The following is a 26,304-nucleotide window of genomic DNA, read 5'->3' on the forward strand; positions in this document are numbered from 1 at the left end:
TATAAAGTTCTTCATAATACTGCCTTATTATATTTTTTAATGTATATCCGACCCATATTGTAGTGCCCCCTTTTGTTCGTGATACTAGTTATGTGCCTTCTTTTTTTTTTTTCCCCCTGGATCAGTCTCAGGGATTTATCATTTTTCAATTTTTTTTTCAAAGAACCAACTTTTAGCTTTGTCAATCCTCTGTTGTGGTTCTGTTTTCTATTTCATTGATTTCTGCTCTTATCTCTGTTATTTCTCTCCGTCTACTTTCTTTTTTTTTTTTTTTTGCTTTGTCTAACTTCTTGAGATGGATTTTCAGCCTTTTTAAAGAATAATATATGTTTAAGGCTATAATTTCTCTCTAAGCATAGCCTTAGCAGCATCCAACAGAATTTCAGATATAATATTTTCATTATCACTCAGTTCAAAATATTTTCTAATTTCCATTGTGAATTTATATTTGACTCATGGGTTTTCCTCCCTCTCCAAAGCATGATGCCCAAACATAACAATAACCACCTGAGGGCCTTGTCAAAATACAGGTTTTGGGGCTTCCCTGGTGGTGCAGTGGTTGAGAATCTGCCTGCCAATGCAGGGGACACGGGTTCGACCCCTGGTCTGGGAAGATCCCACATGCCGCGGAGCAACTAGGCCCGTGAGCCACAACTGCTGAGCCTGCGCGTCTGGAGCCTGTGCTCCGCACCAAGAGAGGCCGCGATAGTGAGAGGCCCGCGCACCGCGATGAAGAGTGGCCCCCACTTGCCGCAACTAGAGAAAGCCCTCGCACAGAAACGAAGACCCAACACAGCCATAAATAAATAAATAAATAAAAATTAAAAAAAAAACTTATTAAAAAAAAATACAGGTTTTGGAGCGTCATCTCAAACCTCCTAAATTAGTATTTCTGGGAGGTAGGTCTGGGGATCCACATTTCACAAACTCTATGGGGGTTCAGATGCAGGTGGATTGCAGGACCACAGCTTGGTAATGGAGCAAGGGTTTCCTAAGGGCAGAGAGCAAGTCTGATTCACCTACATTGCCAGTGCCCACCACTGGACCTAGCATACGGCCATGCTTAATAAATGAGTGAACTAATGAATGAGGGAAGAAAGAAAATAGAAGAAAATTGCTTATATCAAGAGAACTGGAATTCTTAAATGCTATAAATTAGGGGAACTACTATGGCATCATTTGGTCCCAATTTAATCTATTCAGGACAGAAGTATTTCTTCCTTGCCTTCGAACCTCTGCCTACAAGGCTTCCTCCTCCCCTGGCCCATTCTGCTGTCCTGGAACGTGGCCACAAGTATGGGTGCGTATCTGTCTACTGGCCCAGAGAAAGTAGGGGTGGCACGGGAGATGACGTCCTGAGAAGGGCTGTTCAGAGATGGGCAGTGCTCCCTGCCACGCCCCCGCCCCCGCCCCCACCCCCGCTCACCCACAGGCCTTGCTGGGAAAATGCCCATAGAACCCATTCTAAATAAGGTTGTCTATCCTACCTCTCAGAGCTTTAAGGATCCCTCCCAAGCGAAAGCTTTTGAGAAACTTCCACAGGACCTTTCTGCTCTGACCCCAACCGCAGATCCCCCCACCCCTGCCTCCTCTGCACTTGTAGCCCTCGCACCTCTCCCCACCTCCACGCATGCCTCTCTCCAGCATCTCAGAAAGGCCGGAGTCTGAATTCCCCAGGCAGCTATTGTCCTGGCAGCACAGCCGCCACGCCAGCATCCCCACCCAGTCGGCCAGCCAGCCAGCCGGCTGCTCCCCGGCCTCACCAGCCCCCCCTCCCCGCCCCGCCCCGCCCCGCCCCGCCCCAGGGAGGACCAGGCTGGCGGCTGGGAGTCTCCCTGCCTGCTCAGCCTCCCTCCTTCCCTCCCTCTCCCTCCCTGCCTCCCTCCCTCCTCCGCCCGCCCCTGAGGCAGGGACCGTGCAAATCGAGGAGAGGGGGGACGGACAGCCCGGATGGGGTCCAGCTTAGTGCCCTGGGCTCCCCGCCGATGCCTTATCCAGGCTGGGTGTCCCCAGCATCTTGGGACCTAAATTTGTGTAAGCTGGGGTGCTTCCCAGGCCTGGAGGGTCCCTCCGGCAGGCCCACGGTGCCCCCGTTTTGCATCAGGACCCCCCCCTCGGATGCTCTGAGCCACCCTCCTCAACCCGGATCTAAAACCCGGGACACAGCTATCGGGCCAGCCTCTCTCTCCACCCCACCCCCTCTTTCTGGCGTCCATCCCCTCCCCAACTCCACCTCTGCTGCTGCCTCTGGCTGTGGACCTGCACCTCTTCCCCATCCCCGACAGGCCTGGGGAGCGGGGTGAGCCTGGATGAGAGCTCCCACAACCTGGGGCTCTCCCAGGCCATGGCCCCAGTGCTCCCAGGGAGGAGCCCCAGACCCTGAGCATCTGCTGGAGGCTTGGCAGAGGCCCCGCGGGGACCGTGTCTTCTGAGGACAAAAGGCGGCGGCCAGCGGGCAGACAGGGAGGGGGAAGGGGGGACCGGCAGCCAGGTGGGCAGACGGGTATCAGGGGTCAGTGCTGGCCCCCCTCTCAGCTTGGCGGTGGCGTGAAGATGGGGGTGGGAGTGTGTAGTTGGGGAAGCACCTGCCTTTACCCCCACCTGCCAGCTAGCTGGGCACCCCAAGGCTGTGTGCTGCCCACCTGGTGTTCCCCAACACCCCCAGCCCTGCCCAGTGCACTCCTCCAGTGCCTGCTTCCCCTGATGTCTGCGATTTAGACCAGCCCGGCTGTATCCACGGCAACAGAAGCAGGAGTGTCACTGGCTGCCAGATCACGAAGGGTCCCACAATGTGGCCTGGGCTGTGATTTATCCTGAGTGAGACAGCTTGAGCCCCCTCCCTCGATTCCAAGACAGCCCTGCTGAGAGAGCCTAGGTAAGTAGTCAGCATCGCTCCACCGAGGATGGGGGGCTGGGACTTCTGTCTCCCCACACATATTCCAGAGTCTCCATCACTGCCATGCTCTCTGTCTCTCTCTGATTCTGTTAGTCTCTCTCTCTTTCTGCTCCATCACAAGGGCTACTTGGGCACTCAAGCCTGGAGAGTCCTCTAGCCATCCCCATCTTCCTCAATCCCAAATGTCCCGTGAGGAAGGGAACCACCACCTGTTTCCCCATACAAGGTCTGTTTTTATCATAATGGTCGCATTTGAGCACGAGGCTGTGTTAATATTTCCTTGTGTGCTATCTGTGGAAGGCATGCCTGGAGCCCGGCTGTGCTCCCCTCACGATGCCTGCACCCTGGGCAGGCTCAGCCTCCTGCAGCTGCCTCCTCTCCCTCTCCCTCCTCCTCCACTCTCCGCCAGCTTCCTTGGCCAGCATGCAGGGTGTGTGTGTGTCTGCCTGAGTGTGTGAGCTGGCAGGTGAGTAGATGTGACAGAGAAGCTGCTCCCAGCCCAGACCACCCCCCACTCCTTGTTTCCTTGTTTCCTTCCTTCCTTCTTTCCTTCTTTCCTTCCTTCCTTCCCCTGTCTCTCCCCACAAGTAGCACAGACTTTTGCTCACTCACCAGGGAAGATACCGCTGTGATTTCCAGCTAGGGGGAGGAAGCCACTGTAGGGCTAAAAGGAAGGTGAGGTGGGGGTGGGGAGCACTTCCAGGCCCTAGACTGCCTGATGCCTTGGTGGAGGCAAGGACCATGCCACACAACACCCTGCAGGGGCCAGACGCACATGGTTGTCCCCACAGTGTGGGCCCCAGCCTTCATCCAAGGCTCTCAATCTCTGTTTCGGACTCCCATGTTGTGTATGGGATTCCCCAGATATTATGGCCTTGTGGTCCCTCTATCTGAAGCAGCAGGAAAGCCTGGTACATGGAGAACATGGATTCTCCAGGGACACCTCCCTCAACTACTGGCTCTGCAACTTTAGTGAAAGTGTGCTACTTATTGAACCTTGGTTTTCTCATCTGTCAAAGAGACTGGTAACCCTTCCTTCATGGCTGTGTGTAGTGACTAAATGAGTTGGTGCATGTAAGTAAAGGATGTGTATAGAAGTGGCCCTGAAGCAATGTCAGCAAAGCTCATGGTCAATATTGTTGCTGATTGTTCATGATTAATATTGTCATTAGTTATTTGGGGGAAGGACTGGCCCCTCTTCTCCAGGGTCTTGGCTGAGATCTGGGGAGGGCAGCAGGTAGGTAAATGGGGGAGGGGAGGGGAGGAGGAGGCAGGAGCAACTCTGTGTTGTTACTCCTCGTTTGTAAGGAGGAATAAGTGGTGGCTGTGAGCAGAGCCTCCTGCCCCCACCCTCTTCCAGGCTCCTTTCCTGCACTTGCCCCTGTCTGTGCACACACACACACAGAGGCTCTAGCCCCCGTGAGCTAGCAGAGGCCTGGCTTGCAGCCTGCAGCATTGCTGACTCTGGTGATGTATGCATCTCCCTGTTGAGGGGAGACTTGGCAAGAGTTTGGCCTGTGGTCAGTGGTTGGCAGGGCGTGGGGACAGGGCTGAAGCTTCTGAGATCACAGGGCTTCGGGTGTGGCCCATGCAGCAGCCAGAGCTGTGGGGGACGGGTCCCAGGGAGTTGCTAACATAGAGCCTGGGCTGGAGGGACAGTTGGGTCTGCTGGCTGGTTTCTGGGTGTGGAGATGTGGTGGAACACTGAGTGAGGGGTCAGTGGCTGGAGGAGAGTCCTCAAGGCCAGGGGAGCATTAGGAAGAGGGGAAACACTGAGGCCCAGCAGACCTCCTCTGTGGGAGCAGGGAGGGGTGGAATATATAGAGTAGGCTTATAGAGTAGACTTCTCTGAAGAAGCATTTGGTGCAGAAGGGAGAGAACCCCACCTGTGGTCCAGAGGCATCTAGGCCTGAGCGTGGGTGTATATATGCAACTGAAAACATATGGCTGTGTGTGTCTGTCTGTTCATGGGCACTATGAATGTGTATGAGTCTGTGTGTGTTAGCAGGTCACATGACGGTGTGAAAGTGTGTGGGTGTCTGGGTAGGATGGTGTGTGTACAAGGGAGTGGGTATGACTTTGCATGTCTGTCTGGGTGAGCAAATGGGCATGTTGGATCCTGAGCCTGAGTGAGGGTGTGTTTCTCTGAGCCAATAGGCCTGTTGAATGTCTCGCTAAATATATGTATGTGGTATACATTTGTCTTTGAGTGTACATGTCTGATTGTATGTGTATGAGTGTGAGGGTTTCAGAATGCCTGGGTGTACATGTCCTATTAGGTGATTGCCCAGATATATCTGATTGTGTATATTTGTGTATGCCCCTGTGGGCATATGAATACAAGTGCATCTAAATGGTGTGCTTGTAAGTGTAAGGGCATGTGTATGTGTGTGTGTCCATGCATGTATGGGAGGGTAAGTGTGGGTACACATGCTTCTGCGTGGGTGTGCCTGTCATGTATATGTATGAGTAGGCCTGTGTGTGAATGTCTTTGTGGATTCTCCAGCATTTTGAATTATGTCTACGTCTTTGTGTGCATGTTTGAATACATATTGTCTGTAGACAGACCCATGGGTCTGCATCTGATTAGGGAAATGTTAGTGTAGATGGTCACACTAGTATAAGGAGAACTAATTGTGTGGGTAGGGGAGAGTGTGTGAATGCACATGTTTTGTGCATGAAAGTATGCCTTGTGGGTTTGCCTATGTGTGCACATTTGATTATATATATGGGTATGGCTGGGGGGGTGTACACCTTTAAATATATGCACAAAAGGCTGTGTGCATAGGTAAATGGCTGCATTCATGTATATGTCTAGTTGTGTTTGTGGGTACGCTGTTGTGTGTGAGTGCATCTCTGAGTGTGGTGAGCATGAGTAACTACAACTCATAATACTTGGATGCACCTGTCTCATTATGTATTTTGTTTGAATTTCTGAGTGAGTGTGAATGTGTGTGTGGAAATGCCTGTGAGTGACTGAGTGAATGTGTGTGTATATGCTAGTATGTGTGAACATCTAGCTGTGTGTGCACTTGAGTGGACATGTCTGTACATTTGCCTGTGTATTCACACACATCTAAGTGTATGTGTGTGTAAATATGCCAGGGTGTGTGTCTGTCTGAATGCATAGGTGGTGTCTGAACTGCACCAATTTGTATAGTTCTAATTATTTGCATATGTGTATTTGTGTTTATCTACCATTGTTTGTTCTGGAGCATATGTTGTAGAACAGTGTAAGTGAATGTACGTACACACCACTCTTGGCCTATAAATGCATTTGAGTGTGTGCGTGTCTGTGTGTGAGGTTGTCTTTGCATGTGTTTGTCTGTGATGAGTGTTAGCAATTCTTCTTGTGCAGATGTACAAGTGTGTGAGAATATGTGACTATTCTTCCATGTGTGCATGAGTCTTCTTTTGTTTGCATATTTTCTCATATGGGTGTATGAACATGTGTCAACATAAATGGTGTGTGTAATTGTGTGAGTGTGTTTTGTAAGTACATTTGTGTCTCCATGTCTGATTCTGTGCCTGCAGGAATGAATGATGTACAAGCCTAAGTTCATGTGAATGCGCTTATAGGTGTACATGCCCAGTTGTGTGTATAAGTCTATGTGTGTTAGAATGTCCATGTATGAGTACACCATCTAATCGACAAGCATGTGCACATCTGGGTGTTTGTGTGTGTGAGTACATCCTGGTGTGAGTATGTGTGAATATGCTTATGTGGTCGTGTCTGGGGCTGTATGTGTATACATTTGGGAGCTCACCTCTGTGTGTCATGTTTGTTCATTGTCTCACTGGGTGTGATACAGAGTCTGCCTGTCTGTGGACATATGTAAGTATGCCTGTGTGTACACCTGTGTTTGTGAGTGAAAGTATGTCCTTCGTGGGCATTATGTCATGTGAGTACATGCTATGCATATATGTCTGTGTTTGAGAATAAATGGATGTGCATATGTGGGACCAAGTGCAGTGTGAGTGTGCACTGCTGTGGGTGTGCCTATTGTAGGGATGAGTGTAGGTATTTGTGCATGTGCCTGTCTCATGGTATGTATGTGAGAGAGGGAGAAAGATTTGGCCTTGGGCTTGTGCAGATAGGCCTTATCATTGAGAGGGTGATAAGGGAGGGTACTTATGAGTCTGCGTGATGCTATGTTTACCCCAGCGTGTATTTATGTGCCTATCTGAAAGTCAGGTACCCTGCTAGACCATGTCTGGCTCTAATTGTGTAGACATCCTAGATGATGGAAGCCAAAACACTTGAGCAATCCATGACCCCCTTCTGGGATTTCTCTGGCCTTGACCATGTGCTGGGCTTCTGTGAGGGTCTCAGGAGAATTCCTGTCATCATTCACACTCAAGAAGTAAGAACCAAAAATGACTGATATCCTACTAGGGAAGGGGGCCTGTGACCTCTTTAGAAAAGGATTTCTTGAAACACAAAGACCTCCTTTCCCATCCTCCCCCCACCATCAAAGACCCAGGACAAAATGGCATTGTATGGTATCAAGGGTTGGTAAATGGTTTTCACACACAGCACCCAAGTTGTGCTATCCAGGGAGAAATCTGGATCTAAATGTGTATGTATAAGTGAAAAGTGAAGGTATATCCAGGTGAAGTGGGGTGTGTGTGTGGAGTGGGTGCTATATTTGATGAGAGAGAGAGAGACAGAGGGAGAGAGAGAGAGAGAGAAGGGATCTGGGTTGCGTGTATGTAAGAGAGAGCCTGGGTGTTTCTGGGTAAGGTTTGAGTGTGAGACATTTGGGTGTATTTGAGAGGGATGAGTGTGGATGTGGGTGTGTGTGAATGGTGCATTTGTGAGGCACTATGAGACCATTGGCCTATTTCGGTGGAGGATGGTATAAGTAACACTTTGGGTGTGGCTGTGTGGGAATATGTGTGAGAATATATATATTTGAGGGGTATGTAGGTATGGGTGTATCTGGATGGCGCAAGAGAGAGTGGGGGGTTATCTAGATGATGTATGTTTTACAGTGTGGACCTATCTATGTTACGTGTGTAAGAGGGAGTGTGGGTGTTTCTGGGTAGAGTGAGCGTATGAAGGCGTATGGTCTATTGGGGTGGGGGCATTCAAGTGTGGGTATATCTGGATGGTGTGTAGGTGGGTGAGAGCACAAGTGTATCTAGGCAATATAAGTGTGTGATGGAGTTTATCTAGATGGTGTGTGTGTCTGTGTGTGTGTGTGTGTGAGAGAGAATTTGGGCACATCTGGGTGAGGGTGGGGTGTATGTGAGTGTGTATATAATTGGGAGTATCTGTGGATGCTGTGGGGGCTATATGTGAGTGAGGTGTGTGTGGTGTGTGAGAGAGCATGGGTATACCTGCATGGTGTGCGTGGAGTGTGGGTATTCTGGATGATGGTGATTAAGAGAGGGGGGGAGCTGGATTGTGTGTATGTATAAGAGAGTGCATAGGTGTTTCTGAGTGTGGTGGGAGTGTGAGAGCATGAATGTATCCAGTGGGAGAAGTGTGTAGGTGTATCTGGATGGGGTAGAAGTGTTTGGGTTTGATTGGGTCAGGGAGTGAATGTGAGTGTTTTGGTATGTGGCTGGGTGTATCTGGATGATGTGTGAGAGAGTGTGGTACATCTGGGCTGTTTGTGAGACAGTGTGTGGGTGTATTTTGGGTGGAGTTTGTTTGAATGTGAGTGCATCTGGATGGTGGCTGGGTGAGAGCACAGGTGTATTTGGGTGGTGGAGTATGTATTAAGGTATATCTGGATGGTGTGTTGTTAGAGCTTCGGTTGCATAACTGGGTATATGTGTACTTGGGTATGTGTGTGAGTGTGTGTATAACTGGATGAGGTGTGTGAAAGAGAGTTTGGGGGACATTACTGGGTGGGAAGTGTGAGTTTGGAATGTGGGGGCATCTGGGTGGTGTGGAGAGGATGAGAACATTGGATGTATTTGGGCAGTGGAGTGTCTGGGGAAGTGCACCTGGATGGCATGTATGAAAGTTGGATTATCTAGATGGGATGTGTGTGTGTGAATTTGCAAGTGTATCTAGATGGTAGTGGAGTGTATCTAGATGATGCATATGGGTGTGAATGTATCTCAGTGGTCCACATGGGATGAATCTGGATGTTGTGTGTATGTATGAGAGTGTGGATGTATCTGGCTGGGGCTGTGTGAGTGGGCTCTGTTTGTGTGTGTATGTGTGAGAGAGGCAGAGACAGAGAGACAAAGAAAGAACATGAGAAGTGTGGGCATGTATGGATAGGATTTGTTTGTGAGTGGGTGTCTCTGGATTATGTGTAGGTGGGTATCTGTGCATGTGGATGTATTTGAATTGGGTGAGTGTGAGTATCTGGGTGGGGTGTAAGTGTAGTGTGTTTGAATGGTGTGTGTGTCATTGTAGGTGTATCTTGATACCACATGTGAAAGAGACTGTAGGTTTGCCTGGGTTGGGTATGAGGGCTCTGGGTTGGGAGTGTGTGTCAGTTTGGGTGTATCTGAATGTTGTATGTGAGAGTGTGGGTGTACTGAGTTGGAAGTTTGCTTAAAGTGTGGCTGTATCTGGGTGGAGTGCCTGTGAGTGTAGGTGTATTTGAGGTATGTGTGTATGAGGATGGGTGTGTCTAGATGGGATGTGTGTGAGAGAGTATGTATCAGTATTGGGTGTGTGTGTGAGAGTGGGTGCATCTGAATAGTGTGTGTGAGAAAGAGAATGTGTGGGCTGGGGCGTGTGGGAGTGGGTATATCTAAGTAGGATGTGTGCGGTTCTTTCAGGATGGTGTATGGGAGGGAGATAGGGTATATCTGGGTGATGTGTGTGCATGTGAATATATGTGGGTAGTGTGTGTGAGAGCGTTTGGGTATATCTGGGTGGGGAGAGTATCTGAGAAAGTGGGTGCATCTGTATGTGGGTGTGGATATATTTAGATGGTGTGTAGGTGGTATATGTGGGTGTTTTGTGTGTTTAGTAGTGTGGGTGTGTTTTGGTGGGGTGCATGATTGTGGGCGTTGTATGAATGTGTATATCTTTCCTAGGGCAAGATATACCTCTGCTGGAGTGTCTGTAAATGTGAGCATGTCCATGTTTGTGTATGTGTATGTGTGTAACTGTACCTGAGCCTGTCAGTACATGGCTTGTGTGTGCATGTGCTTGTGCTAAAGTAGTGTGTATCTGTATATGTGTATGAGGTGAGTGTGTTTCTACATGTGAGTAAGTTGGATCTGTAAGGTCTTGAGCCAGGCTCTGGGTTTACATCCTAATTCTGCCTTTATTAGCTGTGTGGCTTTGGACAAGTCACCTAACCTCAACTAAGCCCTAGTTTCTCATTTATAAAGTAGGGGTAATAATACTACCTATCTCATAGAGTGAGAATTGGATGAGTTAATATTCAAAAAGTGCTTTGGACTGTGCCTGGCACATAATGAGTCCTCTGTGCCATATAAGGTGTTACCCAGTACTATAATTGTCACATGCGCCTATGTGTAGGTGACAGTATGTGTCTATCTGCAAGTGTGAACGGGGTAGTTTCTATGTGTATATTTGCCACATTATCAGTATCCACATGTATGTGTGAGAGAATGAGCAGATCGTGGGTGTATGTGAGGGTGTGTTTATACATAAAAGTGGGTTTGTACTTATATGTGTCCCAGTGTGTATATAAAACCATGGGTGTATGAGAATGGAAGTGTGGGTCTAGGAGGTTGATGGAAGAGGTTTGGCCCTGTGTGTATGCTTCCCAGCATACACACATCTGAGTGTATGAGTGCATATACCTGTATCTGTGGTAGTGCACAGTGCGTTTTTATCTGAATATGTAAACGGGTTTATAGTGGTCAGGATGTAAATGTGTGCATGTTGTGAGTGTCTGTAAATGTAAGAAGGTTGGTATTCAGGTTTATATGTGATGATGTAGGTGGATGTGTGTGTGTGTAGAGGATTTATGCCTATATGGCCATGTACTAGGATGTGTGTATCTGTGTCATGTGAATGTATGTGTAGGTGTGAATGAGTGTGTCTGTCTGTGTTTATAAGCAGCAGTGGCTATGTGGGTGTGTATGTGTGAGTCTGCATTGCTTCACCTGCCTGCCTGCCTCTGTGTGTAGCAGTGAGCCTGAGCCATGTGTCTGTATGGGCGAGCAAGTCTGTACTGTGTGTATATGTATGTGTGCCAGGGCAGGGTTCGTATAAGATGGTAGGTTTTAATCTCTTAGTGTAAGAGCCTGGGGTGGGGAAGGGCCTGGATCTGTAGGATGTGAGCAGCACTTGCCCTGCGACTGAATGTCAAGTTCTTATATCTGTGCATACATGACTGTGTCTGAAAGCATATAGGTCCGTACGATTTGGTCTGTAAGTGTATGTGTGTGCACGTGCCCATGTGAATGGCAAATGTATCGGTGCCTAGGCCTGTATTTCTATAGAAGGGTGGTTATATATGTGTGTGTGTTATATAAATCTTTGCATGATTTGCTGGTAAGTGGGCACCTACACACATGCCTCTTTCTGTGTAGAAGAGGTGTGTGTGTGAGCATCTGACTGCACCTATCAGCTGGGGTAAGTCTGGATGTGTGTGTAAATTTGAATCTCCATGTACACCTATGCCTGTGTGCTGTGTATCTGTTCATGTGTGCAAGTGTCCACGCAATACGACTAGCTGTGAATGTGTCAGGCACACAGAGAAGGTGAAATATTTGTATGGCACACTGTAGTAAACTTAAGAGGATTTAGGGGTACTGGGGTTTGGTGAAAAGAAATTCCTTACATTTTCTTTATATTATAAAAATTGTGGTAAGAAAAATTAAAATGCCAAGTTTTAGGAGAATTATTTAATATTGAATTTGTATGCAACTTTCAAATGAAATCTTTTCCAAATTTTTTCATAGTACACTTGAGCTCACTTCTGTAAACATAACTTTTTAATTCACTGGTGCAAATCTGTAGTGGTCAACATTCGTGCCCACTTGTTCTGCATCTTTGGTCATGACTGTCTTGATTTATTTTATGGTCATTTTCATCATGATTTGGTAAATCACTTGGTGCTGAGCATAGATCCCTTATGCCAAGTTGTTGTGTTTCTTGGTAAAAACCCAAACAAAACAAATGAAGCAAATAACCGTTGGTACTTTTGACACGGATATAAACTTCCATTGTGGCCTGCCTCTTCTTGATCTTGGAAGGCATGTTGTTGAAGGTAATACCCATTCCATGGAGGTTGTTTAGGCATGGTTTGCCCTAATGTCCTCATAATTAGCTTGAATGTATGAAATGTAGCAGCATGGTTGTGTAGGTCAGCAAAACTCACCTCAAAAGCATGAGCTTTGGGGTCATCAGGTATCATTTTGGTTTCTCTGAAGCATCAGGTGCAGTTTCTTGTGTTGAATATGGCTGGTGCTTTCACATCATACCAACCTTTCTTAACAAATGGAACAACTGCTTGTTCATGCCTCCCTTTTTCACCTCCCTTTTATAACTCACTTGTTCTTGCTCTGCCCAGGCAGAGACCCAGGTTTTATGCTCAGAATAGCTACATAATCTCTTCTGTCTCTTGGTAGTCACCATCAACAGGAAACCCTTTGCCTAAGTGGCAGCAAATGGTCAAAGGGTATTTTTTAATTGATTAAAACTCTTTTCTCATCAATAATCTATAATTCTTAGTCTTTGAATTTTGTACTTCAAAGGTGAGATCCTTCTTTAAATCTAACACCTCTTTCTTTTCTTTCAGTCAAATGTGATGTTGAAATTTCTTGTAACAAATGCTCATGAATTTTGAATCCAACTGAAAATTTTCATTTTGAGTATTTAAAAATAATGATGAAGTTTTCCCCTAAGTAGACCTTGTTCTATTCATCCTAGTAAGTCTTCTTTAGTGTTTAACTTATAGTGCTAACTAAACATCACCCAAGGAACCATACTTGACCTGATTTCTTCTAAGTTGAAGTTTGGCTTCAAATCCATAAACCTTGTTGGTATACTTTCATGTATCTTTGAGTGTCGAAAATTTTTGATGTAATTTTATTCATGTGCTCAAAGAGCCGTGTGTTGAAGCCAGTAAGCATCAAATCTGCGAAGTGAGAATCATTCACAGAGGAATGCTGAAATTTTTCTTTTAGCTCATAAATCCATTATAAAATCTTTACACACTTAGGCTTAAAACAATAGATAAGGGTGTACTGATTCCAGTGCTTCACAGAAAGCTGACAAGTGGGTGGGTAGTGCCTTGGATCTAATTAAATTCACCTGGCATCATTTACTCTGGAAGTTAGACCTTCAGGCAAACTTTTATAGGTTAAGGCTCCTCAGTGGATGACTCTCAGCATTTTCAGAACAAATTCCAGCTGTAAACTTCCTGCCATCACAACAGCAGCGCCAGTCCACAGATTTATGCAGAGTTTCCACAATATTTCAAAATATTTATGTATCACTTCGAATATTTCAACCTTAGTTTATTTTGGTGCTTCTGGCATTTCTCTTCAGGCTTTCTGACTAGTACTATAAACCAAGCACAGTTAATCAACATCCTGAGATACATCAATATAAAATGAAAACCCCTTTGATTCAGCAATCTTCTGGGTTAGTGTTATCTCGATGTCCTTTGACCTGTCACCAGCGTATCTCCTAACAGAAATAATTGAAAGTGGCCCCTGTCCTATTTCTTCTACCTTGTTGGTCTCAAATATAGTGTGGATAATTTCCCGGCAGACTGCTAACATATGAGATTCTACTGGGTGGGCATCTTAGCTTTACTTGTTAATTGTATAACCCTGTTACTAGCTGGTTGAACTCCATCTAAGAATGTTCTAACTCATCTCAAAAAAGAGCCCAGTTTCTTAATTTGCTCTTCCAGATGCTTCAAAAACTCCAAATCTTTCTCTGTGTGATAGAGTGTTTTGTGGTCAGTTGACCAACATAGCCTACTGTGAAGGTTTCTGTTGATAAGTTTTCCACACAGATTGGACATTTAGGCTGAGGAAAAGAGGGCTAACTGGGCAGCTGAACTCAAATTTGAGACAATCCTCATTAAATTGCTTAAATTAGGAACATCCTGGATTATTTTGGAGGGGAGACTACTGTGTTTGTCTTATGAGTCTCTTGATTTTCCAGCTTTAATCAAAAAGTCCAATTTGATGGGGAAAGAAATATCTTAAAAATTAAATCTACGTGAATATAAAGTATTGAAGGGGTCAGCAGACTGACCCTTTGTGTGACCCTTTGTGACTTCTGAAAACTGATTTTTTCCAAAAATCAAGTTTTAGGTCTTCTGCATTTTTAAGCAGCACTCTGAGACAAACCCAGAAAGGCCTAGAGTTCCCTTTAATGAATCAATTCAATTCAACTATAGTCAGGCTGCACTCATTTACTGACAAATATTTTTACCTAAAAACAAAAGATAATAATTAATTATGAAATTAATTATGAAATCCCACCAAGAATCAGATTTGCCAAATTTTAAATATTAAAAGCCAGTAGCAAGTAAATCAATAAATAAGCAAAGAAATAATAAAAATGTAATGTTTTAAAAAGAGTTCTTATCTTTTTTTTAATTAAAAAAAATTATTTATTTGATTTATTTATTTTTGGCTGCGTTGGGTCTGCGTTACTGCACGTGGGCTTTCTCTAGTTGTGGTGAGCGGGGGCTACTCTTCGTTGCGGTGCGCGGGGGCTACTCTTTGTTGCAGTGCGTGAGCTTATTGTCGTGGCTTCTCTTGTTGCAGAGCACGGGCTCTAGGCACGCGGGCTTTAGTAGTTGTGGTGTGCGGGCTCAGTAGTTGTGGCGCACGGGCTTAGCTGCTCTGTGGCATGTGGGATCTTCCCGGACCAGGGATCGAACCCGTGTCCCCTGCATTGGCAGGTGGATTCTTAACCACTGCGCCACCAGGGAAGCCCGAGAGTTCTTATCTTTTAGAAATACTTACTGAAATTCTTATGGATGAAATGGCATAATAGATATGCTTCAGAATACTCTGGAAGTGGGGAAAGTGGGTGAGGTTATAGGTGAAACAAGACCCTATGAGTTGATTGTTAATGAGTCTGGGTGATGGATGCCCTGAGGTTCATTACAGGATTCTTTCTACATTTTTGTTTGAAATGTTCTAGAAGAAAACATTTTTTTAATAAAGAAGCAACAATCAAGGAAATTAACAAAATTGTTATATTCTCTTTAGGAACACCTAATTCTATATAATAGTAATAACAGCTACAATCATACAGCCCTTCTATTTTCGTAGAAAAAATTGTGGAAAAATAAGAATGAGATCAAATTAAAAGAAAAACAAACATTGTACATGTATGGGCAAAGCCAAAAAACCTCACTGATGATGAACAACCAGTGGCAACCAAAGTAATAATCTGACTATCTGGGATGTTTCGACAGGAAGCATTCCAGACATTTACAACCTCCCTTCTCACATGGTCCCCTCGAGCCCTCTCTTGCTCCAGCCCCAGACAGCTCTGCTAATGTTTCCACCTGTGTGTTCTGGAGTTGGCTGCTCTGTGCACTTGCACGGGTTTGTCTCTGGGTGTATACCTGTTGCAGGCTGTATATGTCAAGTAAGTATCTGGCTTGTGAGCAAGTTTGTGTGTGTATAGACGTCTGTGTGTGAGAGTGTATCTGTATACACTATATCTGGCTTTTTTCTTTGTGTTTGCTTGTGCTTGCATATTGCTAAGGGGTGTGTGTGTCTGTGTCTGTGTTGGAGCTGGTCTACTTCTCTGCATGAGTGAGCGTGTACATGAATGGGCATCTGTGTATACCTGTGCTAGGGTGTACACATCTGTGTTGGTGAGTGTGCATAATCTATGTGAGAGGTTTTGGATCAGTTGGTCTCTGTATGTTAGAGTGTGTTAGCGTATGTACATGTGTGTATATGTGAGCAGTTTTTTACTTGTCTGTTTTTTCTGTGGGTATCTGAGGGGCAGTCTGTGTATACATATGTGTGGCAGGGTTCAAGTGCATGTGAGCATGCTGGCATATGTAAGTGACTGTTAACGTGTGTAACCATATTTGTATATGTGATGATATAGGTATGCCACTGTTTTCTTGCAGCTGTGTTGCAAGAGTTTAAATACGTGAGAGGATTTGAATAATCAGGTACACTGGGACAAAGGGTATATATGAGTCTACGTGTGAGTGACAATGAGTAGGTTTGTGTGTGTGTATCTGTCACGATTTGAAAGTTTGTGTGTATGTTAGGGGAGTTATAATTGTGGGATTGTGGGCCACTGCACGTGTGTGTGTGTCTGTGCATATGAGCAATTCTCAGCCCTCTCATACCCAACACCCTCTTTTATGTAACATATTTTGTAACACCCCTTACTATCTGGACATGAAGTTCTTAAATAATACAATCTCTCTGCATATATAATTTCAAAAGAAAATTCATATAGTATTTTATACAATAGCCACATTATATTAACTCTAATATAAATAAATAAGAAATAAAAGTGACTTATAAGAAAATAATTTGCATTTCAATATGGAAATGCTTGGGCATGACACTCCCCAGGAGATTCAGTGAATTAGAAGCTTGTAACATCTTATAATGAGTAAATGTGGATTTAGGAGAAGGGAAAAATCAGAAGCTGCCCCTTGTACGAAGTGCAGGCAAATGACAGGCAAAGGCCTAGGGGTGAGAGTTTCCGAAATACTGAACAACTCAAGGAAAGTGCTCCACAAAACAAAGTACAGTCTCTAGACTTACATGACAGCCACATTCCTGGATAATTCAGGGTATATTAAATCAAAGGAACAACTGTGTTTAACTGTGAAATAGAGTTAGAGTCTAGGTTCAGTTCATTCCAAGTCCAAAATCCTATGGGATGAGGGACATATGTTGGCTGTGTAAGACTGCCCTGCAGGTCACTGGATGGCCAGCATCCTCGCCCAGAACCCCAAATGTTGGAAGGACACACCCAGCACTGTGGCAACCAAAAATGCTCCTATAAATTTCCAAAATGTCCCCTAGGGGGCAGTAATGCCTTTGTTGAGGACAAAGCACTGGTGTTTAAGCAGGGTACACTGTGCCTGTGTGAATGAGGCGGCATACACGATATACCGTGTGTGTGTGTGTGTGTGTGTGTGTGTGTGTGTGTGTGTGTGAGTGCCGTGTGTGCACACCAGTGCCCCTGTGTGTGAGCTGGTTGCTGTCCATGGGTCTCTATAGGAGTAGCCTATGTGTTTGTGAGTGTGTGTGTAGGTGTCTGTGTATCTCTAAGGGCATCTGAGCACGAGCAGATGTGTACGTGTTATGCACACACACCCTTAGTCTCGGATGGTCCTGGGCTGTGGCTGCCAGTCTATGCTTAGAAGAACACTCTCCTCACTTTTTATATAATCACCCCAGCTTTCCAGGCAACACCAGAGTTTTGTTTGTTTGCTTCTATTGTTTTATGGTTTTTTGTTTTGTTTTAGTGTTTGTTTTTGTTTTCACTGAGACTCTGGGCTACACATTATCCACCTTCTCGGTCTTAGTGTGTCTCTCTGTGTCTCCCTCTCTCTGTCTCCATCTTTATTTCTGCCTCTCTCTGTCTCTGTCTCTGCCTCTGTCTCTGTCCCCTCTTTATCTGTCTCTCACTCCCCGTCCCTGTCTATTTCTCTATATCTTTCTCTCTTTATTTCCTGGCATTATCCCTCTTCTTCTATCTCTCTGTCTCTGTCTCCCTCCCTCCTTCCCTCTGTCCCTCTGTCTTTATTTTTTCTGTCTCTATTTTTTCTCTCTTTCTGTCTCTATTTCTCTCCCTTGTCTATCTCTTGCACTTTCTCTGTGTGTGTGTGTGTGTGTGTGTGTGTGTGTGTGTATGTGTGTGTCTTTTTTCTCACTTTATCTTTTCTTCCTCTTTCTGTCTCTATTTCTATCTCCTCTTCTCTGTATAAGGCTCTCTCCTTTCTCTGTGTATTTCTCCCACCCCTTCCCTCCCTCCCTCCTATGTCTCCATCTGTCTGTCTCTCTTTCTCTCTCTCTCTCTGCTCCTCTCTCCTTCTTTGTCACTCGTGTGTCTCTCTGATGCTGTCTTACATTCACTCTCTGTCTCTATCACTTCCTCCCTGCCTCTCCTCAAGGCTAAGGAGTGTGTGTGTGTATGTGTGTGTGTGTGTGTGTATGTGTGTGTGTGTGTGTGCATATTTACACTCACCCAGCTATCGGCTGGTCCACAGTTGTGTGGGAGCTATGAGTCCTTGAAGGGCTGAAGGGGCCCACCAACTCTGCTTCTCTCAAGCCCCTGCCCTAGTACCTTCCCTTGGCCCACTGGCACCAGCTCTGAGACTTTGGGGTGCCATCAAAGTCTGGCCCCCAGATGGCTGTGGCAGGCCAGGTTGGATTGAGCTGGGAAACAGTGCAGAGGGGAGCCGTTTTCCTGGGAGGGAGGAGGTAGAAAGACACCCACTCAAGCCCCACCTCCCCCAACTTCAAGCCCATCCCAGTCCCAGCAGGAGTTCTGAGCTTCTCCAGCTTCTGCCTTGCTGCCTCTCCTCAGGGAACTGCCCTGCTACCTTGTCACACCCCACACCCAGCCCGCACACACTAGGAGCTCTCCTGCTTCCCCCCAAGTTTTGCCTGTGCTGTCCCATTCACTCACTGCCCAGACAGCTCTCTCAGCAAATCCTACCTGGACGCCTCCAGGCAGCCCTCCCTGAGCCACCAGCCCCTCTAGTCCCTCAACCAATTGATTTGACAGCTTTTGACTGAGGGCCTACCATGGGCTGTGCACTGCTCTTCTAGAGGAGAGTGTGTGAGTTGATAATCCCTACCCTTGTGGAGCTTTCCTTCTAATAGGGAGAGGCAGGCAATAAACCAAAATTTTAAAGTAAATATTTTATAATAACTATAAATGGAGTATAACCTTTAAAATTGTGAATCACTGTGTTGTCCATCTGTAACTTATATAATACCGTACATGAACTATATATCAATATTAATTAATTAATTAAAACAACTATTTAAAAAGTAAATTATATAGTACATTAGAAGAGAGAAATTCTAGGAAGAGAAGCAAAGCAGGGCAAGAGGCACGGGGGTGCTGTTATTCCTCACCTGGATTACTGCAAGAGCCTCCTAAGGAGTCTCCCTACTTCCACCTTTGTCCTCACATGATCTGTGCTCCTCACCGCAGCAAGCAGGATCCCATTCAATCCTGAGTCATATCACATCTCGCCTCTGTTCAAAACCGTCCCCAGCTCCCATCTCACTCAGAGTAAAAGTCACAGTCCTCACCATGGCCTATGTGATCTGGCCTAACCACCTTTCTGACCTCACCTCTTACCACTTCCCCTCACTCACTCTGTTCTACCCTCTTCCTTGCTCTTCCTCAAATGCACCACATGCAGTCTCACCTCAGGGCCTTTGCTCTGGCTGTTCTCTCTGCCTGGACTTCTCTTCCCCCAGATGTCCACATGGCTCACTCTCTCACCTCCTTCATGTCTTTGCTCAGATGACACCTCCTCCATGAAGCCTTCCCTGTCCACCTCATCTAAAACTGCACTTCTCCCACCCTTAGCACTTCCTATCCCTCTTCCCTCCTTTATTTTTATTTTTAGGAACCTATCATCATTTGACCTAGTATACTTCACCTATGTATCTTCTTTATTGTCTAGAATATCAGCTTCACAAGGGCAGGGATCTTTGTCGGTTTATTTCACAGCTGTATCACCAGTGCCTGGCATGCAGTAGGTGCTCAATAAATAGTTTTTCAACAAATGAATACACACAAGCATACCTACGTCTTTATATTCACATATACTCTCCACCTCACTTAAAGTAAAAACCCAAGTCCTTGTCATGGCCCACAGCCCTGCACGATCTGGCCCCAGACCCCTCTGTGAATTCACCTTCCACTGTCTCTCTTGCCACTCTGTTCCAACCACACTGGTCTTCCCATTGTTCCACGAGCATGCTAAGCACACGCTTGGTTATGAATAAAGAAACCTATTTAATGAGTGGCTACCAGCATTAACCAAAAAAACTGTGAAACAGAATAGAAACTAGGTACATTATACATAGGATCTGTACTGTTTTGTGAAACTTTTGGTTCAGCTCTATGTACACATGCTTGTATGTGTACCAGGCTGTGATGTAAAATGTATTTCTTATTTTTTTTTTCTATTCTCACATTTTATTACTATGTTATGAAATGCATACAGTAAAATATATAAATACATTCACAGCTCAGAAAAAAATTTTAAGCATGTGTGCACACACGCGCACACACACATATGTGTGTTTATATACACACACACGCGCACACACACATATGTGTGTTTATATACACACACACATACACATGTTTAACCACCACCCAGATCAAAATATAGAACATTTCCAGCACCCCAACAGGCCCCCAGACCCACAAGGGGACCGACATTTTGACATCTATCACCATAACTGTTTTGCCTAGTATCCCACTGTATTACCATAACACAAATTATCCATCAGATTTACAACTGATGGACATTTGTGTTATATCTAGTTTGACGCTTTTTAAAGTAATGCTGCTACGAACATTCTTTTACCTATCTTTTCCTTGACATAAGCACTAAATCTTCTGTACATATACATAACAAAGAGCAGAGTTGCTAGGTCATAGGCTTTACATATATTTGGTACTAGTATATAACAAAGAGCATTGGGGACTTCCCTGGTGGCACAATGGACAAGACTCTGCACTCCCAATACAGAGGGCCCAGGCTCGATCCCCCGTCAGGGAATGTAAAATGTATTTCTTACTATGGGTGGCAGTTTAAAAAGTTTGAAGAACACAAACTTTGGGCTTTGCAAAGGGAGAGAAGAGCCGGACCAATATCCCCATCCGACAGACCCACCAATGGGGGAAACAGGTAACCGAGGACATCCAGAGAGACGAAGCACCTCCTCACCCAGCAAGAAGGGAGGAGAAGCAGCAGTGGGCCAGGGGCAGGGCCTGACACCAGCCGGGGAATAAGTGGGGAGGCCACCTAGACATACTAACACTGCCCTTTCTGTTTCTTCCTCACCTTTCCTTTCCACCTGTTTCTCACTGTCTGTTTTTCTTGTGTTTCTCTCCCTCCCTCCCTACGCCCTCCTTCTTTCCCCCACTTCCTGTCTCTCTGGTTCTGTCTCTCTCCCTATCTCTTCTCTTTCTCATCCCCTCCATTTCTGTCTCAATTTGTGTCCATTTTCTATCTCTTTGTTCTGTCCTTTCTCACTCTGTCTCTGTGCCCCTGTGTGTGTGTTTTCTCTCTGTCTCTTTCCTGCCCTCATATCTCTGTCTCTCTGTGTCTGTGTCCTCATTTGCAGGTGCAGCCCAGCAGGACAACTGATGGAGTCCCCCGGGGCCCATCGAGTACCGGACTGGCTGACCCCATAGGGTTGGGAGCAGCCCCTGCCCCTCAGTATGGCCAACACCACTGGAGAGCCCGAGGAGGTGAGCGGCGCACTGTCTCCGCCATCAGCATCGGCTTACGTGAAGCTGGTGCTGCTGGGACTGATCATGTGCGTGAGCCTGGCGGGCAATGCCATCTTGTCCCTGCTGGTGCTCAAGGAGCGTGCCCTGCACAAGGCTCCTTACTACTTTCTGCTGGACCTGTGCCTGGCTGATGGCATACGCTCTGCCGTCTGCTTCCCCTTTGTGCTGGCTTCTGTGCGCCACGGCTCCTCATGGACCTTCAGTGCGCTCAGCTGCAAGATTGTGGCCTTTATGGCCGTGCTCTTTTGCTTCCATGCGGCCTTCATGCTGTTCTGCATCAGTGTCACACGCTACATGGCCATCGCCCACCACCGCTTCTACGCCAAGCGCATGACACTCTGGACATGCGCAGCTGTCATCTGCATGGCCTGGACCCTGTCTGTGGCCATGGCCTTCCCACCTGTCTTCGACGTGGGCACCTACAAGTTCATCCGTGAGGAGGACCAGTGCATCTTTGAGCATCGCTACTTCAAGGCCAATGACACGCTGGGCTTCATGCTTATGTTGGCTGTGCTCATGGCAGCCACACATGCTGTCTATGGCAAGCTGCTCCTCTTCGAGTATCGACACCGCAAGATGAAGCCCGTGCAGATGGTGCCAGCCATCAGCCAGAACTGGACATTCCATGGCCCTGGGGCCACCGGCCAGGCTGCTGCCAACTGGATCGCTGGCTTTGGCCGTGGGCCCATGCCACCAACCCTGCTGGGTATCCGGCAGAATGGGCATGCAGCCAGCCGGCGGCTGCTGGGCATGGACGAGGTCAAGGGTGAAAAGCAGCTGGGCCGTATGTTCTATGCGATCACACTGCTCTTCCTGCTCCTCTGGTCACCCTACATTGTGGCCTGCTACTGGCGAGTGTTTGTGAAAGCCTGTGCCGTGCCCCACCGTTACCTGGCCACCGCTGTTTGGATGAGCTTCGCCCAGGCTGCCGTCAACCCGATCGTCTGCTTCCTGCTCAACAAGGACCTCAAGAAGTGCCTGAGGACTCACGCCCCCTGCTGGGGCACAGGAGGTGCCCCGGCTCCTAGAGAACCCTACTGTGTCATGTGAAGCAGGCTGGTAGGCAGACAGGCAGGGAGAAAGTCAGGGCCACCAATGATGGGGCCAACAGAAGGGGAGAGGTGGGGCTCCATACAGGAGCCTTTCTTTCTGAGCTCCAGCCCCAGCCCCTCGAACCACCTGGAATCTAGGCACCTTTGCCAGCACCTCCCCAGGGTTGGGGACTGGGTGGGGGACTAGGAAAGAGGCATTTCTAGTTCTGTGGGGCCCGTCTCCGCCACCTCCTTCTCCACTTCTACAATCTCTCTCTCTCTCTCCCCCCCCCACCTCTCTCTCACACACACACACAGAAGTGACAATTCAGAAAAAAAAAAAACCTGAAAATGCAGGTTTTTCTACTCACAGCTGAGGAGACAGGCTTTCTTGCTTTAATGTCTCTCCTCTGACATTGTCCAGAAGGGGGAAATTTGTCCTGTAAAATAGACTTCCAGAGCCCTTATTGTCCCCTCTGCTCCCACGTACCCTCCCCTTCCAAGTCCTTTAGCAAGGCCTGGATGTTTAGGGAGAAATTGATCTGCTGACAAGAGGGACCGAAGGGCGTGCTGGGTTCCCAGGGAGCAAGGAATGTTTAATTGCTACGTTGTGTGCAATGTTGTTTTAGGCTAACCCTGGTCCCAAGCCCGGTCTTTTCTCTGTCCCCACCATGTCCAGACCTCCCAAGTGTTTCTTGAGCATCTGTTTGAGAAGCCAGGAGGGGAGGGAGAAGGGCTTCTGGGATGGGCCCAGGTTAGGTGAAGAGCAGGATGTGAGTACATGCCTTGAGCTGAAGAGACCCCAGCTTGGCTGCATTCTCTCAAGCTGCTTCCTGGATCCCCGTCCCCCAACTCTTCTTCTTGAGGATGGAAATCCACTCCAACCCCACCGGGGTTGATGTGGGTGCCATACAGGCAGGAGCAGCCCCCCACCCCATGGAAGTGTAGGGAGAAAGTCAAACTCTCCAGAATGGCTGGATCCCAAAGGCTGGGGTCAGAGTGGAATTCAACCCCAGAATTGTCTCCTGAGTTCATGATACTCTCCTGAAGATGAAAATTCTTTGAGGGCCTTGGTAAGTCATAGTGGTATGAACTCCAAGGCACTGTGGACTTGAGTCCATTCCTCTCTGACCTCTTTTTGTCCCCCTCAAGCCTCAGGAGCCTCAAGCCCCTCTGTGGTAACCCTTGGCCTTCTGGGCCCTCAGCCCCCAACTTCCTTGCGCTGAACAGCCCTTCCTCTCTTCCTCCCTCCACCATTACTTCCACCCCAAGTGGAGCAGACTGCAGCCAGATTCCCCAGGTGGGAGATCCCAAGCCTTCTTCCCAGGGCAGAGTCCACTCTGGGCTCCCATCAAGTCTTATGGACTGGTGAGCCAAACTGGCATTCTTTGCCTGGTCTTGCCCAAGTTCTCTGTCCCCCTCTCATCTCCTGGGAGAGAGGGAGATCTGTATTTATCCACCCCCTTTCCCTTCCCTACAGAAGCCCTTGTCCTACACTCCCTCCCTACTCCAAGACAGCTCCAGAACTGGGCAAGCCTTGACCCAAGAGGGGTGGAGAAGGTACTCTAGGCAGGAGAGACATGAATGAGCCTGGCTATGGAGTGGCCCTGGAAAGGCAGGCCAGAGTGGCTGAGAGGCTGGGGGTGGGGGGTACCTGTTCTCTCAGTGATAGTGATGGGGGTGCCTTTCAGGGGGTGGGGTGGGGGCACCACAGGGGTGGGGGTAGATAGGGTACATTCAGGAGGATTTTCCTCCATTTCCTTTTTCTAACTGCGTGGATTCACCATTGGATTTTGTAAATGGAAAACTGAAATGAACAATGCTATATTGGATGTTTTCTCTTTCTGTGTGTGTGTGTGTGTGTGTGTGTGTGTGTGTGTCCTGTCTGTGTGACTACACGTGGGGAGGTATGGTCAAGTGAGACAGTGTGTCTGCGTGACTTTGTTGGGGGGCACTCCTGCCTGGGGCACACATGTGAGCAAATGCCTGTATGTGGGGACATATACAGTGCACATGTGCACACATGTACACATATGCACCTAATTGAGAGGGGACAAAATAGAGTATGTGCCTGCAGCAAGAAGTAGAGTGGTCGGAGAGATGGAACTTGAAAACGGTACGTATGTATGTAGCAAGAGGGTAGACTCCCATCTCATAAGATTTTCCTCCCTTGGCCCAGGCTCTGAACATGGGGGACAGGATACTTGAGTACCCCAACTCTTTCCAAAGCCTGGTGCCCCCAGGTACAACTCCCAACTCCTGTATCAGTCTCCTCTCAAAAAGCCAGATAAGGTGTTCCTGAAAGTGGACCACCATGGAGAATGGGGACTGGGAATTGGGGATCAAACTTGGGGGGAACTATTGGGGTTAGGTAATGCCCGCCCCCCCCACACACAAAATAATGGCTTCTGGAGGGACTGCTCAGTCTGGGATAGGAGCCCTTCGGAAGGGTCCACTGTATACAGCTCGGATTTTGGTAAGCTTTGATTAAATTCAGAGGGAGGGATGTCACAGGGGGAAAAAAAAAAAAAGCCTGGGAGTCTCCCCAGCCAGCCTGTTCCCTGGGCACTCAATTACTTTACTCTCTCAGATGCACAGAATTGAGTTGACCATACTCCTCAGTTCTTGGCACACTATATCATCATTGGTCCATATGAGGCCCTTATATTTTTTATTTTGTTTTGTTTTGTCCCTTTCATCACCCATCCCTGATCCCATGCCCCCTTCCACATAGGCACCCACTCTCGTGTATTTAACGTACGTCCTTCCAATCCACCGTTCATGTGTTTATTTACATATATGTGTATCTGTGAAAAATGTATGGTATTGTTATGTGTTTTAATTTACATAAACAGTATTGTACTATAAATCTTGTTCTGTTTCTTTCTTCACTCAACATTCTGTTTTTGAGAGATCCAGCCATGTTGCCGTATGTAGACCTAATTCATTCTAGTGGTCCATCTTATACATGTATCACATTTTTCTTATTCATTCCCCTGGGTGATGGGTCTCTGGGTTGCCTCCAATCCTCTGCTACCACAACAAGCCTGCAATGGGCAGTTTCCTACATGTCTTTTTAGGGACTCCTTATTTAGAGGAGAGGAAACAAGCTCAGAGAGAGGCAGTGATTTGGTCAGGGTTTAAGTGAGGAGCAGATCCTTGACGCGAATCCCACACCTAAGCCAGAACCCCACCACCGTGCCTCACGAGAGACCATCCAGCTGGCTCCCCAAAATCTAAAATAGAATTTAAAACAGCGTACACTGAGGAAATGGAAAGGAAAGGATGGGAAGGAGAAGTATGGAGTCGATGAAGAGATAGAAAGTCCTAGAAGGATCTAGCAGATGAACTGAATCACAATCATTTTCATGACGCAGAAGAAGTTACTTTTTTTGGTGCAATTATTATTGCTAGAGCTATTTTGCAGAAATGGGAAACGCCACGTCAAAACCTGGCCCCAAACCAAAGACCCTCGATTTCTAAACCCCAGGTTCCTTGAGTGCCACCCGAGCCCCGAGGAGCCGCCTCCGAGTTCGCCGCCGCAGGGGCGAAAGCCAGGGCTGGGGCAGGGGCAGATTTAAGAAGTGCGTAGTTGCTGACGGGGAGGGGAGAGGAGGGGGAGAACGACAGCGAGGCTCTTGAGTCTATCTGAGCACATCCCGCTCACTGCTTGCGCTTGTTTTTTGTTTTGCGTTTGGGTCTTCAGAACCACTGGTACTTCTCCCATTGGATAAGACGTCGGCAGGGTGAGGTAGAGGGTCTTCTTCCCTTCAGCTCTCCCCGAGGCCAATCGTCCTGCACCGTCTCTAAGGTCGCTGAGGGAGGTGGCCCGGTGATTGGCGGGCCCGAGGGGAGCCAATGGGAAAGTGATGAGGTGCGGTGTTGGCAAGCAGATTGCGTGCGAGCGGGCAGGGGCGGGGGGCCGCGAGCGCAGCCGCGGCGGCTGGCAGCCAATGGAGAGGCGGGAT

General features: G+C 47.2%; 1 protein-coding gene across 2 annotated transcripts; it reads left to right on the forward strand.

Moving 5' to 3' along the window:
* The first annotated feature begins 1,900 nt into the window (after window positions 1–1,900).
* On the forward strand, window positions 1,901–26,252 carry GPR173 (G protein-coupled receptor 173). Of its 2 annotated transcripts, XR_014258693.1 has the most exons (3): window positions 1,901–2,875; window positions 21,137–23,236; window positions 23,285–26,251. XR_014258693.1 is itself a non-coding variant. In XM_082446121.1 (2 exons), exon 2 carries the CDS (start codon window positions 21,234–21,236, stop codon window positions 22,353–22,355), a length of 1,122 nt encoding a protein of 373 aa, XP_082302247.1. In that variant the 5' UTR covers window positions 1,901–2,875; window positions 21,137–21,233; the 3' UTR covers window positions 22,356–26,252. The 2 variants fall into 2 exon arrangements, 1 of the variants encoding a protein (XP_082302247.1); XM_082446121.1 differs by having other exon boundaries at window positions 21,137–26,252.
* The last annotated feature ends 52 nt before the right edge of the window (window positions 26,253–26,304 follow it).

This window comes from Balaenoptera physalus (genome assembly GCF_965194825.1).
Source record: "Balaenoptera physalus genome assembly, chromosome: X".
NCBI classification, from domain to species: domain Eukaryota; kingdom Metazoa; phylum Chordata; class Mammalia; order Artiodactyla; family Balaenopteridae; genus Balaenoptera; species Balaenoptera physalus.

Excerpts from the sequence above, each read along its gene's own strand:
- GPR173 (XM_082446121.1), top strand. The coding sequence starts at position 21,234 with ATGGCCAACACCACTGGAGAGCCCGAGGAGGTGAGCGGCGCACTGTCT.